Raw genomic sequence first — 16652 nt, 5'->3', positions numbered from 1 at the left:
CAAGTACTGCAGAAATGCCGCGAATACAACGTGCCCACACATCATCTATTCATCGACTTCAAAGCCGCATATGATACAATCGATCGGGACCAGCTATGGCAGCTAATGCACGAACACGGTTTTCCGGATAAACTGACACGGTTGATCAAAGCGACGATGGATCGGGTGATGTGCGTAGTTCGAGTTTCAGGGGCATTCTCGAGTCCCTTCGAAACCCGCAGAGGGTTACGGCAAGGTGATGGTCTTTCGTGTTTGCTATTCAACATCGCTTTGGAAGGGGTAATACGAAGAGCAGGGATTAACACGAGTGGTACAATTTTCAATAAGTCCGTCCAGCTATTTGGTTTCGCCGACGACATAGATATTATGGCACGTAACTTTGAGAAGATGGAGGAAGCCTACATCAGACTGAAGAGGGAAGCTAAGCGGATCGGACTAGTCATCAACACGTCGAAGACGAAGTACATGATAGGCAGAGGTTCAAGAGAAGACAATGTGAGCCACCCACCGCGAGTTTGCATCGGTGGTGACGAAATCGAGGTGGTAGAAGAATTTGTGTACTTGGGCTCACTGGTGACTGCCGAAAATGACACCAGCAGAGAAATTCGGAGACGCATAGTGGCTGGAAATCGTACGTACTTTGGACTCCGCAAGACGCTCCGATCGAATAGAGTTCGCCGCCGTACCAAACTGACAATCTACAAAACGCTAATTAGACCGGTAGTCCTCTACGGACACGAGACCTGGACGATGCTCGTGGAGGACCAACGCGCACTTGGAGTTTTCGAAAGGAAAGTGCTGCGTACCATCTATGGTGGGGTGCAGATGGCGGACGGTACGTGGAGGAGGCGAATGAACCACGAATTGCATCAGCTGTTGGGAGAACCATCCATCGTTCACACAGCGAAAATCGGACGACTGCGATGGGCCGGGCACGTAGCCAGAATGTCGGACAGTAACCCGGTGAAAATGGTTCTCGACAACGATCCGACGGGCACAAGAAGGCGAGGTGCGCAGCGGGCAAGGTGGATCGATCAGGTGGTAGATGACTTGCGGACCCTCCGTAGACTGCGTGGCTGGCGACGTGTAGCCATGGACCGAGCCGAATGGAGAAGACTCTTATATACCGCACAGGCCACTTCGGCCTTAGTCTGATTAAATAATAATTGAGCATCTCGGCTGATATGCGGTCGACCCCTGGGGCTTTATTCGATTTCATGCTTTGGATGGCTGTTTGAATATCTAGCAGTGATGGAGCTTCGGTATTGACGCGTGTTATACGTTGGATCCTAGGCAGATCATGCCGAGGTAGTGATGGCCCGGCTGGCACTTGAAAAAGTTGTTCGAAGTGCTCGAACCAGCGTTTCAACTGGTCAGTTGGGTCGGTCAATAACTGATCATTCGCGTCTTTCACAGGCATCGTTTCATTCATCTTCGCCCCGCTTAAGCGTCGTGAGATATCGTAGAGGAGGCGAATGTCCCCGGTTGCGGGGGCTCTCTCTCCTTCGTTGGTCAGAGAGTCTGCCCACGCTCGATTGTCCCGTCGACATGAGCGTTTTACTTCCTTCTCAAGAGCCGCGTATCGTTGACGGGCTAAGACTTTGGCTCCTCTGGTTTTCGATCGCTCTATCGCGGCTTTGGCTTCTCTTCGCTCCTCTATCTTCCTCCAGGTCTCATCGATGATCCATTGTTTTCTCTGGGTGCGTAGTTCGCCCAGATTGTTCTCGCTGGTGGCGATGAAGGCATTCTTGATGGCGGTCCATTGGTCTTCCACGCTGCCACCTTCCGGAATATCTGGAGCACACGTCTCCCGTTCTTCAACGAAGGATCGTTTCACCGTGGCATCTTCTGTGTTGAATCGTCGTCCAACTCTTTCCTCCTGCCGACGAATCCGCGCAATGCGCAGGGGTATTTCGCCGATGAGGAGGTGATGATCAGACGCGATATCGGCACTACGTTTATTCCGTACATCAAGAAGGCTCCGTTTCCATTTTCGGCTGATGCAGATGTGGTCGATTTGATTTTCTGTAAAGCCGTCACGGGAGACCCACGTGACCTTGTGAACCGGTCGATGAGGATGTCGTTAGCGATTCCCCGATCACCATGTCGTTATTACCACAAAATTCTGCGAACAGCTCTCCGTTTTCGCTCATTTCTCCGAGACCATGGCGTCCCATAATGCGCTCATGGTTCGAGTTGTCGGATCCGATCTTCGCATTGATGTCGCCCAAACAGATCTTGATATCACCCTTCGGAATTTTAGCTACGACGGCATTGAGTTGACTGTAGAACTTCTTTGTCTTGTAGATCGGCAGCATCGGTTGGCGCATAACATTGAATTATAGTAAGGTTTCGGACCCGTGTTTTAAATCTGGCAACGATTATCCTTTCACTTATAGGTTCCCACTTCATAAGCGCAGAGTGTGCCTGAGCGCTTAGTAGGAAACCAACTCCACGATGCCGGGGAGCGTGTTCACCTCGTAAACCAGAGTATAGCAGAACTTGTCCCGACGGCGTTCTGTGTTCTCCAAAGTTTGGCCAACGGACTTCACTCAATCCCAGGATCTCAAGCTTCATGCGGCGTGCCTCATTGGCAAGTTGTGCCAATTTACCCTGCTGGGCTAGGGTTAAAACGTCCCATGTTCCTATTCGTGTCCGTTGTTTCGCGCTAAGAGTCGTCGCCGTAAAATCAGTTCGTATTCTTTCATTATCGGATTCTTGAACAAATTGATGTTTCGGGAACAGTAGTAGTAGAAAGAAATGCATGCGAATTAAACTGCCCAAGCGCGCTTGGCGAAGAATACTTTTTGGATTTGCCTGCTCCGAATTTTGGTGGGTGATGCGTGGCCGTGAGAGGATCTTTCTATGTTAGCCGATCACAGAATGTGAATGCCCACACCACACAATTAAGCACGTGATAGGAGATAATAAGATTACGAAAGAACAGAAACGAACAGAAGAAGGAATGAGAGAGAGTTTTGAAGTTATTACGTAGTTACGTTACGTAGGCCTACGACAAACAATAATTATCAATGTGTATGAATTAAACTGTTTAACCATTGTGTTTGAGATGGAATAACATGTTATAGGGTACCACAGACAATCCGAATTGTTTAGTTCACAGAAACAAGAAGAGGTAATGTAGAGGAGGTTTTCATGTCACTCGGTATCGGTTTTCAGTAGTTTTTCTTAGAGATTGTTTTACTGGGGAGGTTGGCCCTGAATCCAACCGACGGACACTCTCCATTTTTTTTTTTCGATTTTGGGTCGAGGTGAGCAGTTTATAGCCAACCGATAAGGAAAACAACTGTAAGCGGATATTCTGCTTTCGACTAGGTTGTCTTTGTTCCTATTAACGATCGATCGTGTTTTGAATGGGAAGTAATTTTCTTTTGAATCCCTATAGCCTGTCGATCTTCGCGCTTTCCTTCCATTATTAGAAAACAATAACCCTTTCCCCTGAAAGGTCTTAGGACGGGCAGGTGGATGGTCTCCATTAGGAATGGTGCCTAAACCATCCGCTAATCCTTTCGGAAGGCGCGGCCGGATCGTACGGTTATAGTCTTTTGCCTTCAAACTTTTTCAATAATTCATTATGCTATATGTTGAAAATTTATATTTTTAAGTTTAAGGAGTCGACTGTGATTGAGGTTATGTATACAGTTCTTGGCTTTAAGTCTGAATAAGGATCATAAACGGATATCCGTTCTAAACCTAACGTTTCGGTCACATTTATTGTGCCTTTTTTTCCTTTGAAAAAGGCACAATAAATGTGACCGAAACGTTAGGTTTAGAACGAAAATTTATGTCTTTATTAACTAACTTTTCAAATCCGGGGGAGGGGGTGTTGGTCGGTTTAGGCAAATTTTCTTCTAAGGAAAACTAAGCCCCCCCTATTTCCCCATAATTTACGCCATGGGCCAGACGGTGGGCCTCAGATGTTCTTGTCCTGGGTGGGGTGTTCATTATTATTCGCAGGAATTTATTTTGAACCCGTTGTAGTTTTGGATGGTGGGTTTTGGCTCAGCTCTCCCAGGCAGGCATGCCGTATTCCATCACGGGGAGAATAATTTGCTTGTAGACAATCAGCTTATTTTTCGGGGACAATGATGATCGACGGTTGATCGACGGGTACAGTAGTTTCAACAAAATGTTACACAAAATGTCACCTTGTTGTCAACTTGTTGCCGAAAAATAAGCTTCCTGTCGAGGGTCAAGCCAAGGTAGTCGGCCTCATTTACCCATTCCACAGTCGTGCCAATGAGGATGGTTTTATAGTCCCCTGGCGCGCGATCACTCTACCTTGGTAGACTTGTTGGTAGACGATGGAGGTGTCATCTGCGAACAGAGACAGAATGCCGCCTTTTGAGATTCTGGCTTGTCAGAGGTGAACAGATTGAAAAGCAGGGATCCGATGATTCTACCTACCTTGGATCGAAGTCTGGTCCATAATGTTTTTCGGTGATTTGATATAGGGCGTCAATTCGCCAGCTGAGATCTTCTCAACCAAGTGGGGAATCTGTTAATATGTTCGTGTAGTGGCGTTCCTCCATATACCTGGTAGGTACAAGAGGACGTGGAGCGCAGCGAGCGACGTGGGTTGACCGTAATCGAGGATGGCCGTATATTGTGGCTTCGAATTGTCGATTCAGTGTTATCTGTTTATAGATGTAAGCCAAATTTTAATGTAAGCTTTCTGTTGAAATCTTCGAAAAATGTCGTGGGAAAGAAGGGGAGCCGGATTACAAACATGAAGGTGGTTTAGGTGATTTATCACGTTTTAGTTTTTCAGTGTTGATGTTTTATTAAAAATAAATGAACTTTATTGAACTAAGAGCATTCAGCACAATCCCTAAATGCACAGGATATTACTTTGCTTCCTCATGCAAAATGTTTTCTCTCATGCTATGGTTAATGGTTTTCTCCATCATCGTCTTCTGCATTTAAAATATATTTTTCATCTAAGATTTCGCTTATTTACTCTTTTATCGATTTTTGTTGTTTTACAAACAATTTTGTTTCTATATTTAGCTACTTTACAATGCTAAACGAAAAAATCCATCTCCGATGCTTATTTTCCCTAAAATAGTTCGATTAAAATTTTCAAATAGAAAGCTGTCGAGTTTAGAGCTTTCCATCGTTTTGCTTCTTAATATTACAGATTAGTACCGTCTAATAATTTCATTTAAATAAAAATAGAATCAACTAAAAACTCTCATCTAACGAATAGCAAGTCGCGTCATCCGTTCAAATTCGCTTTTGCCGTCGGTCGACTCGACTTCGGCACACGTTTCGACAGTTCGTCAAGAAGATGAACACGGACAGGGCGAAGAAGAAGATGCACGTCAGCAGGAGACCCAGCACAGTCGAGGAGTACATATCGGTCGGATCGAGCACGTGATCCTGTTGCAACAGAAGGTGATCGACCAGCACGGCGGTTCCGTTCGGTGGCGGGCAGGGCTGTTGGACGATGATCTCCTGGTGTTGAACCTGTTGGGAAAGGGAATTGATGAAGGGTGGCTCGAAAGAGAAGATCATTGAAGACAGGTCTCACTTGTTTGTTTCGGCACATTTGTTGACTGGATTGCATAGCGATGGTTTCCGCACTGTACTCTTGCTCGGTGAGCAACGGAAGGATCCACTTTTCTGGCGAGATGATTTCGGCCCATTTCAGGTAGTCGGGTACATTTCGGGGATGGATCGAGTAGCTACCGACGGCGGACAGCAACAGCATCACCAGAGTGGTCAAGATCGTGCCCGATATCCCGCACGATACGAGATGGGAAACGAAGAGCACTATTGTTTGTATGGCCATGAGGTAGAGCAACAGATAACCTGATGGAAATCGATCATAATGGTTTTAAACAAATGAACAAATGAAAGGAATTCTCAAATTACCCATGTAAATGTAAATTATTGCATCGTTGTTACTCGGAGAAGCGTACAAGCCGGCCATACTATGGGCCGGAAGCAGATAGGCCAGCCATATGCAAAGACTGGGAAGAACGCTGAGTGTCGTCTGTATAATGATGTATAGAAATCTGCCGTACAAACTCAACCGGAGGTCCTTCTCGGCGTATTGTCGATCCTCCTGTACGTCTCGGATCTGAAGAATCAGCAAAGGCCACAGTGCAACCATCAGGATGCAGTGGAGGAAGCTGTGATGTGGACGATACGATTGAACATCGAACGTTGCAGACTTAACAAATACTATGCACTTACCCTAATCGATCGTTGAGGTTCAACTGAGGATCGGAGCCAGGAACATCCCAAAAGATGCTTCCGACGAGAAGTGACAGTACGGCGGCCGAGATCAACCGGCTAATCCAATTTAAAAGCGATCCCGGTTGTTTGTATGACATGTACCTGGAACATCAAAGTTCATTTTACTTCGTTCTGTCATTGAATAATATATGAGAACCTACCTCTTAGCAAGAGCGTGTATCTGCCCGAAGAACCCGGCGCTGCGAGTAGGTTCTGGCAGATTGGCAACAGGAGCTGCGAGCGGTGGTTCCGAGTTGATGTGATCCCACGAGTTGGCTAGTGATTCGATTCGTGCAGATGATTCCAGCAGGGCTGCAGCGGACAGGTCATCCAGTGTCACCAAGTCCAGATAGTAGTCGGCGGGATTTTTGAACGGAGGGCAAGGGTAACCAAGCTGACCCATGTGGCGCGGTAGATCCGCTCGGCTTCCTGAGTATACTGTTCGGCCACCGGACAGCAGGAGTACTCCGGAGCACATGGAAAGGATTTCGAAGGTCGGAGGCTGCAGGGTCATGATAACCATCCGGCCCGCACTGCACCATTGACGGAGGTATTCCACCAGGAAGAACGTATCGAAGATGTCCATGTTGACCGTCGTCTGATCCAGAAGCAGTATCGAGGATTGTGTCAGCAGCTGGCAGGCCACGTTCAGTCTTTGCTTTTCTGAATGAGTCAGACGGGATACGTTGGCTGAGCGAACGGCGGTAAGCCCGAGGTCTTCCACCAGGATGTCTACGCGCTCCTTGAGGTCACTGCGGTCGTATGGTCCTCTGAGAGCCGCATGAAACGACAACGTACTCTGAACGCTCATCCTTGGGTCAAGCGGTGCTCGCTCCAACGCCGGAACGTAACCGCACAACTGTCTAAGAATACGGCGATTAACCTGTTGACCGTTTACCAGTATTTCTCCACTCATGCGTTGCCTGAAAGTGTATCAATGTTTAGACAAAGCAGAAGAATGACGAAAAGAATTTCATCTTACCGCACACCGGCCAGTGCTTCCACCAGTGCTGTTCCCTCTCGTTGTGAAGTGGCCATAATGGCAAATAGATCGCCGGCCTTGGCCTGCAGCGAAACTCCTCGCATCCCCGGTAGTACGTCCAAACAGTGAACCTGAATGTTCGGGTACACCAGCCCAGCTATCGAATGCCTTCGGCTTTGTGTGTTGTAGATCTCCTCCGGATAGAGCCGCGTTTCACCGTACATAGGAGAATCGTCGTAGTCCCACTCGGCAAGCAGGTCCGCCTCACTTTGTGACCGTAGATTGTGATGTCGCTGATTGGTGGCGTATGGATTGTACACGTGGGTTCCTGCTATACTGGCCCGACTGTTGGCTTGTTTCAGCGCTGCAAGGGGGATGCCTTGAGCTCTCGAGTTTGGCCGTGAGTTGGTGGTCGCCCCTATTGCACGGAAATCCGATTCGCTACGATATTTTCTGGAAAAGAGTTGTTAATGTTGATATTGACGAGAGATTTACTTCTGCACGAACCTTAAATTAGCTGGCACTCTACCGCGATGGGTTTCGTTATCGCTGCTGTCGTACCCTGATGATCCCGGCCCCGGACCGGTACTGTCCCGGTAGCCACGGTTCACGCGACCTCGGCCGTTTGCCTTGGATGAGTTACGACCACGGCCTCCACCGCCACCCCCTCCTCCGCCGTTCGGAGGAAACACTCGGGGAAGGCCAAATTTGAGGTAGGTGTACATGTTGGAGTTCAGTGGGTTGGATTTCGATCCACCGTAGCGTGGGTGGTTGGAGATGGCTTGCTCTTCCCGGTAGCCATTGCTACGGTGCTGGGGACTGTAAGGCTGTGGAGATTTGTCTGATGAACCGAGAGCCGAATCGGCGAAGTCTGAATTGAGATTTTGTCTGCAAAATGGGGAAAGAAAAAGTTGAACAAAATAATTACGAAATTCGGTCGACAACATTGGACGCAACTTAGATAGTGCTTTATCAAGATCTGTATGCAATTAAACATAAAACAATCTGTGGGGTTTGAGCAATATATCCTCAACGTGTTCTTAGTAGTGTTGTACCTCTCAGCCTTCATCTGTTCGTGAAGTGGCTACATAATGCATGATTCAATAACAGTTGTCGATCAGTGAGCAGCAAGCCATGAATCTCCTGATGCCAGACTTCTGTGGCGTGGACCAAGATGAATACACAACTAGGTGTTCCAATCTGTCAAATTCACGATTCAGCCAACTTGGATTTTAGTATGGCAGAGCCGGCGGGTTTGATTTCGTTTTGCACTGAAAATGAATTTTTCACCCCCATAAACTTGGCAGATTGGAGCACCTAGTAGTGTATTCATTTTGGCGTGGAGTGCACACGCATCCACGGTCAGCTTGGCCTACAATCCTATCTATCGAATATCATCTAAGGTAGTAGTAGTAGAAGTAGATGAGGAAATTGAAGGACTGAAAAGTCTAGGTTTGATTGAAGAATGTGAGAATCATTTTATCAACTCACTTTTGTCGGTTAACCGATTCAATCTGCATTTTTTTTCTGCACCTCATTTTAATATATATTTTGGTTATTCATACATTTACAGTCGACTCTCTACATCTCGATGTTCTGTATCTCGATATCTCTCCCTATGTCGATGGTTTCCTCGGTCCCTTCAATCTACATATATTTGGGCATTCGACATCTCGATAAACTCCCTAGCTCGATATCTCTCTATCTCGATGTGATCTGATAACATTTTGTTCTGGATTCAGCCTCCTTATGTCGATATGTTCAAATTTTTAGGCTACTAGACCATCTTCGGAGAATAACAAACATATCAACAACAGGAAATGACATTTGTTTTGTTGTAGTTTTTCATAGCAACGAGCTTTTTTGGATCTAGTGCCCATTTCAGTTTTCCTTCCATTCCTCGATCTCTCCCTATCTCTATGGTCCCTTCAATATCGAGATGTGGAGAGGCGACTGTAATTTATTTAGCTTACATCAAAACACACTCAAAATAATTTTCACTTAAGAGTTACATGAAAACATATGCGGATATTTTCCATCTAGTTTCGTTTGTAGAAGTTAAATGATTTGTTAGTGATGGTACTCACTGCTCTCAATTCACAAAAAAATGTAATTAAATTTAAGTGATTTGAAATTTCAACAAACACATAGATTTTAAGTGAATTGGAATAATAGTTTGCGCAATACCCGTGTGAGTGATAATAAATCCCGTCCACTAGAGGCGGACGGGACCAAAAATAGAGTTATGAAATAATTATTTCATACTCAAGACTTATTTTTGTAAATTGCTCTCATGATGTTTCTGCACAATTTTTCATTAGCGATTGATGCAAAACATAGACTTCGGTCTGAGTACCCCACTCATATATTTTTCATACATTCGTGACAAGTAGTATTCACTAAAAAAGAATATAGATATTGTTTTCTACGTTTTCATTTAAATTTCACTACATTTCTTTTTGGTAGGCATATGACATGTGAGTAAGTTTTATTAGACACAAGTAAGGTCGTCATAAATGTAGTTTTTTAAAGCCTACCTGATTTTTATAGTGGAAATTAAGTGACAATTATTTTGAGTGCAGATAACACTACCTGGTAAGCTCACCTCGCTCGCCGTGCTTCACGCCTTTAGTTATATCAGTTCTAAAAGTGATACAAACCATTAGAAAAATATACACCCAGGTTTTTTTACGCGGTTGGAATTAATTAGTTTCTTGGTTAACCCGAGCTTGTGCAGCTTTTTAAATAACCTCCTGAATTTTCTTTGATTTTTTTTTGTGCATTTTTTCGTGGGGTTAACTCATTGTTTATCATAGCACTGGAGTAACGTCGATTGGAGTAGATGGGATAACTAACGATGGTATTCCAACTTCGCTTCATGGCATTTTCGCTGGTCCCCGAAAATCCCGGCCAGTTTGCATGTCCTTGAACTCTCTGAAGAAGATTTCCTTCGGCCATATGGATGGATCGAGGGCCATTTGTTTACGGTGTCAGCCGATAGATGGACGAGTTGCGATGGTAAAGTTAGCTCAAATGAATGAGATGCCGTCGGGTGTAGAGGTTCTTTACGTGCCGATTGGTAGCAGCTGCGACGAAAAGGGACTATTGATTGGAAACTCGGTTCATGGAACTGCAAATCTCTCAACTTCATCGGGAGCACACGCATACTCGCCGGTGCCACAGTGGGATGGTTTTGAAAAAAGTGGGACATCGGTATTATCGGCGAAACTAGTGATTGGAGACTTTTGATGTCTTCTGGAAAGTGTCTTTATTTTTAAGCACTTTATTTTAGTAGTAAGAAAAACCGAGTTAAAAGGGTGCACCCCGAGAAAAAAAAATATTTTTTTATTTTTTTTCTAAAATTATTTATATTGTATGGAGACATTGTAGAAATTACTATTTCAAGACACTTTGTCGAAGACACCAACTTTCTATCTCTGAAGTGGACAAAGTTATGGGGGTGCGAAGTTAGTAACCCCTTAAAATTCATTTTATTGCTCTAACTTTTTCATTTTAATTTTTACATTTTTCCAATGTTCTACAAAGTTGTAGGTGCTTCAAAAAAACATTTTGTCGTAGAAGAATGCAAATCGCTATCTCTTCATTTTAAGGAGCTATATCAGATTTTAAAGTTTTTCAACATTATTTTTAAACGGGTATATCTTTCAGGGTAGCAGGTTGTAGCAGCTGTTATTTATGTCATTAGCTTCAGTAACTCTCAGTCTTTTGTTACATATATAAATCTGAGGTGGATCTAAGTGGATTCTTAAAAATATCCAGTAATATGCACCTCAGCTTTTTGATCCATTATTTTGTTTCTTCGTGTATAATTTAGTTATCATGATTTTTTTTCCTTGTCAATTTTTCCCTGTATGGTGTCTGCTGGTCCAAGTGTAGCGTTGTTGTTTGGAAAATTAAAAATGTGATTCGAAAACGGTCGAAAAACTCCTGAAATTTGTTAAAGAGTGTTTTAAAAGTTCACAAAATTCTTCTGAAATTTTATTGAAGCCCCCTCAAGATGTTGGCTTCGTGCAAAAAAGCTGGGGGGTGTAGCGGTAAACATATTTTTTATATTTGTATCGGCCTTATTGCTCAAGTTGTTCATCTTTTATGAAGACATCGCATAAACGGCACCTTATTTTTTTCGAGAACACCTCTCAAGTAAATGATGTTAAAGTGATGCAAAGTTAGTCCCTCTTTGAAAACAATTTGTTTGTTGTAACTTTTTTATTTTGATTTTTTTTTTGCATTTTTAATGTCCTGCAAAATAGTAGGTGTTTCGAAAAAAACATATTGTTATAGAAGCAAGGATCGATGTTATCGATCATTTAGTAATTTACGTTCGATCATTTAGTAGTTTATCAATATTTTTTTTTAATCTTTCCTTTATTTGGAAGGCTCATTAATAACTCATTCTTAAAGCTGAATTTCTAAATGTGTTGTATGCGTTGTATGACTTCTTGTGCGAAGGTTTTTCTACAGCTCTGCCTAATGGTTCATAGTTAGAATTCAACTAATAACGGAGTTATAACGCTAGTTGCAGTAACTTAAACTAAACTTTGGAATCATCTAGTCTAAGATACTGAAACTAAAGCTATAACTCCGTCACTAGTGGAATTCAAATAACGAACCATTAGGCAGAGTTGTAGAAAAACGTACGCACTAGAAGTCCACCATAGAAAAAAATTTGAAATTCAGCTTCTGGAATGAGTTATTGACAAACTAGCAAATGATGGAACGCAAATTACTAAATGATCAATAATATCCTTGCACAGAAGTGCCATCCGAAAAAAAAACATGTCTTGAAAGAACAAACTGGTAAGGCTCCTCACAATGAAAAGGTTGCGATTTACTCTCTTCTATGTTTTTTCCACATTGAAAAAATGAACAAAAAATTAATAAATGAGGTGAACAAAATTAGGGTGGTATCAACATTGCACCACTTTAATTTCCTTCCCTTGAAGATTGAAATTTTATGTCTTCGATAAAGTATATTGTCTGTTTCTAAAATGTATCTACACAAGATAAATCATTTTAGGATTTTTTTTTCTCGGGGTGCACCCCTAGAAATAAATACACGCTCCCACCAAAAGGCTCGTTTCCGAATCACATTTCAAATTTTCTAAACCACAACGCTGCACCTGGACCAACAGACAGCATACAGGGAAAAATAACGAGAAAAAAATAATTATAACTAAATTATGCACAGAGAAAAAAAAAATAATGGATCAAAAAGCTGAGGTGCATTTTACGGAATATTTTTATGAATCCACTTAGATCCACCTCAGATTTATATATGTAACAAAAGACTAAGAGTTACTGAAGCTAATGACATAAATAACAGCTGCTACCACCTGCTACCCCGAAAGGTATACCCGTTTAAAAATAGTGTTGAAAAACTATAAAAACTTATATAGCTCCTTAAAATGAAGAGATAGCGATTTGCACTCTTCTACGACAAAATGTTTTTTTTAAGCACCTACAACTTTGTAGAACATTGGAAAAATGTAAAAAATAATATAAAAACCCCAGATTAATCCACCTAGCGGCGATGATGCCTTTCTCGTGCATCGTAAAATGTACTGAAAAAATCACATAGGAAAGGTCAAAAAAGCACTTTAGGGGGATAGATCGCATATTTTCTATCATTTTGCATGTTTTTGCATTAATTACTATGCATTCCCACCATTCTTGAAATTTTTTTTTTTTTTTTTATTTTAAAATTTTTTTTCCAAGGGGGGACCCTTGGGAAAAAACAATGATTTTTTAATAATTCCGAAATGCAATTTCCGATCAGGCCAATTTTCAATAGCAAACAATGGGACCGCATTCCCCGTCGAATGCGACTTGTTGCGAGTAAATCGGGTAATGCTAAGTTCCAAAAAGTGTGTCTACAAAATTTGTACACATACACACATACACACACACACACACACATACATACATACACACAAACAGACATCACCTCAATTCGTCGAGCTGAGTCGATTGGTATATAACACTATGGGTCTCCGAGCCTTCTATCAAAAGTTTGGTTTTGGAGTGAAATTATAGCCTTTACGTATACTTAGTATACGAGAAAGGCAAAAAGTTAGAGCAAAAAAATGAATTTAAAAGGGTTACTAACTTCGCACCCCATAACTTTGTCCACTTCAGAGATAGAAAGTTGGTGTCTTCGACAAAGTGTCTTGAAATAGTAATTTCTACAATGTCTCCATACAATATAAATAAATTTAGCAAAAAAAAAAAAAAAATTTTTTTTCTCGGGGTGTACCCTTTTAACTCAATTTTTCTTACTACTAAAATAAAGTGCTTTTAAAATAAAGACCCTCTCCAGAAGACATCAAAAGTCTCCAATCAATAGTTTCGCCGATAATACCGATGTCCCACTTTTTTCAAAACCATCCCACTGTGCGGTGTGCTCAAGGAGGTTTATTGGAAAGGATCAATGGTGCGAGCGTTTAGAGGTAATCATACCGTCTACCAGAGCTGCGGCAACACACACGAGCTGGGAACAGCTTTGATAGTGATGGGCGATATGCAAAAGCGCGTGATCGGGTGGTGGCCGATAATCGAGATAATGTGCAGGTTGAGGATCAAAGGCCGGTTCTTCAACTTCAGCATAATCAACGTTCATAGCCCACACTGCGGAAGCACTGAAGATAATAAGGACGCATTCTACGCGGAGCTGGAACGTGAGTACGACAGCTGCCCAAGCCACGACGTCAAAATCATCATAGGAGATTTGAACGCTCAGGTTGGCCAAGAGGAGGAGTTTAGACCGACTTTTGGGAAGTTCAGCGCCCACCGGCTGACGAACGAAAACGGCCTACGACTAATTGATTTCGCCGCCTCCAAGAATATGGCCATTCGCAGCACCTACTTCAAACACAGTCTCCCGTATCGGTACACCTGGAGATCACCCCTATAGACAGAATCACAAATCGACCACGTTCTGATTGATAGACGGCACTTCTCCGACATTATCGACGTCAGGACATATCGTGGCGCTAACATCGACTCTGACCACTATCTGATGATGGATAAACTGCGCCCAAAACTATCCGTCATCAACAATGTTTGGTACCGACGACCGCCGCGGGACGACCTAGAGCGACTGAAGCAACCTGATGTCGCCACTGCATACGCGTAGCATCTCGAGGCAGCGTTGCCGGAAGAGGGTGAGTTCGATGGGGCCCCTCTTGAGGACTGCTGGAATACGGTTAAAGCAGCCATTAACGACGCAGCGGAGAACAACGTCGGGTATACGAGACGAAGTCGACGGAACCATTACTTCGACGAAGAGTTCAGACATATTCTGGAGGAGAAGGACGCAGCGCGGGCGGTCCCGCTGCAGTAAGGTACCCGACAGAACGTGGAACGTTATAGACGGAAGCGGAGCCAGCAGACCCGCCTTTTTTAGGAGAAGAAACGGCGCCTGGAAGAAGCGGAGTGCGAGGAGATGGAACAGCTGAGCCGTTCTCAGAAGCTCAATCGCATCCCGCAAAGGCTTCGTGCCGCGATCCGAAATGTGCAGGGATAAGGATGGGAGCAACTTGACGGACGAACGTGTGGTGATAGAAAGGGGGAAGCAGCACTACGAGGAACATTTGAATGGCGCTGAGAGTACAGGCAGTGAAAGTCAAGGCAGCGGAGGAGATGACTACGTCAGTTCAGCGGACAATGAAAGCCAACCAGCCCTCACCTTCAGGGAAGTTAAGGATGCCATTCAACAGCTAAAGACCAATAAAGCAGCTGGTAAGGATGGTATCGGAGCTGAGCTCATCAAGATGGCCCCGGAAAAGCTGGCCACTTGCCTGCACAAACTGATAGTCAGAATCTGGGAAACCGAACAGCTACCGGAGGAGTGGAAGGAAGGGGTTATATGCCCCATCTACAAGAAAGGCGACAAGCTGGAGTGTGAGAACTTTCGAGCGATCACCATCCTTAATGCCGCCTACAAAGTGGTATCCCAGATCATCTTCCGTCGTCTGTCACCATTAGCGAATGAGTTCGTGGGAAGTTATCAAGACGGTTGCGTTGACGGCCGCTCGACAACGGACCAAATCTTTACTGTACGGCAAATCCTTCAAGAATGCCGTGAATACCAGGTCCCAACCCATCATCTGTTCATTGATTTCAAGGCGGCATACGACAGTATAGACCGCGTAGAGCTATGGAAAATTATGGACGAGAACAGTTTCCCTGGGAAGCTTACTAGACTGATCAAAGCAACGGTGGATGGTGTGCAAAACTGTGTGAAGATTTCTGGCGAACACTCCAGTTCGTTCGAATCGCGCCGGGGACTAAGACAAGGCGATGGACTTTCGTGCCTGTTGTTCAATATTGCGCTAGAAGGTGTTATGCGGAGAGCCGGGTGTGACAGCCGGGGTACGATTTTCAACAGATCCAGTCAATTTATTTGTTTCGCGGATGACATGGACATTGTCAACGGAACATTTGCAAAGGTGGCAGAACTGTACACCCGCCTGAAACGTGAAGCAACAAAAGTTGGACTGGTGGTGAATGTTTCGAAGATAAAGTACATGCTTATGGGCGGAACCGAGCGCGACAAGGCCCGCTTTGGAAGCAGTGTTACGATAGACGGGGATACCTTCGAGGTAGTCGAGGAATTCGTCTACCTTGGATCCTTGCTAACGGCTGATAACAATGTTAGTCGGGAAATACGAAGGCGCATCATCTGTGGAAGTCGGGCCTACTACGGGCTCCAGAAGAAACTGCGGACAAAAAAGATTCGCCACCGCACCAAATGTGTCATGTACAAGAAGCTGATAAGACCGGTTGTCCTCTACGGACATGAACAAAGACAATGCTCGAGGAGGACTTGCAAGCACTTGGAGTATTCGAGAGACGGGTGCTTAGGAGCATCTTTGGCGGCGTGCAAGAAGACGGTGTGTGGCGGCGAAGAATGAATCACGATCTTGCCCAGCTCTATGGCGAACTCAGTATCCAAAAGGTAGCTAAAGCCGGAAGGGTACGATGGGCAGGACATGTTGCAAGAATGCCGGGCAGCAACCCTGCAAAGATGGTGTTCGCTTCCGATCCGACAGGTACGAGTCGGCGTGGAGCACAGCGAGCAAGGTGGGCAGACCAGATGCAAAATGACTTGGCAAGCGTGGGGCGCATTCGAGGGTGGAGAGATGCGGCCTCGAACCGTGTATTGTGGCGTCAAATTGTTGATTCAGTGTTGACTGTTGACAGGTGCTGACTGTCGTCTGCTTGGTCGTGGCTGCTGCTGCCGTGGTTTTGTTTTTCTTTGACTGCGTGGCAGAATGAATGATGAAAAGAAATGTCAACCGTTCCCGTCCACGGTGACAGCCAAGTGAAATTTTCTCAAGATTCTTATTTGGGTTGCAGTTTGTGATTGGGTAGGTATTGAAAATAA

General features: G+C 44.3%; 1 protein-coding gene across 5 annotated transcripts in view; it reads right to left on the bottom strand.

Annotated features, from left to right (window-relative positions):
- Positions 1–4798: 4798 nt before the first annotated feature.
- LOC134203207 (ATP-binding cassette sub-family G member 8) overlaps positions 4799–16652 on the bottom strand; it is a 190963-nt gene continuing 179109 nt past the window's right edge. For all 5 annotated transcript variants that reach the window (XM_062678101.1, XM_062678107.1, XM_062678095.1 and 2 more), the window contains 7 exons: positions 7754–8134; positions 7247–7699; positions 6426–7187; positions 6223–6366; positions 5899–6158; positions 5555–5835; positions 4799–5490 (listed from right to left, as the gene is read on the bottom strand). In XM_062678101.1, coding sequence (XP_062534085.1) covers positions 5248–5490; positions 5555–5835; positions 5899–6158; positions 6223–6366; positions 6426–7187; positions 7247–7699; positions 7754–8134 — 2524 coding nt within the window. In that variant the 3' untranslated portion in view covers positions 4799–5247. The remainder of the gene's footprint in view (positions 5491–5554; positions 5836–5898; positions 6159–6222; positions 6367–6425; positions 7188–7246; positions 7700–7753; positions 8135–16652) is intronic.

Source organism: Armigeres subalbatus, chromosome 1, assembly GCF_024139115.2.
Source record: "Armigeres subalbatus isolate Guangzhou_Male chromosome 1, GZ_Asu_2, whole genome shotgun sequence".
NCBI classification, from domain to species: Eukaryota; Metazoa; Arthropoda; class Insecta; order Diptera; family Culicidae; genus Armigeres; species Armigeres subalbatus.
Note: the sequence above shows the minus strand (reverse complement) of the source record. Positions and strands in the feature narration are given on the sequence as shown.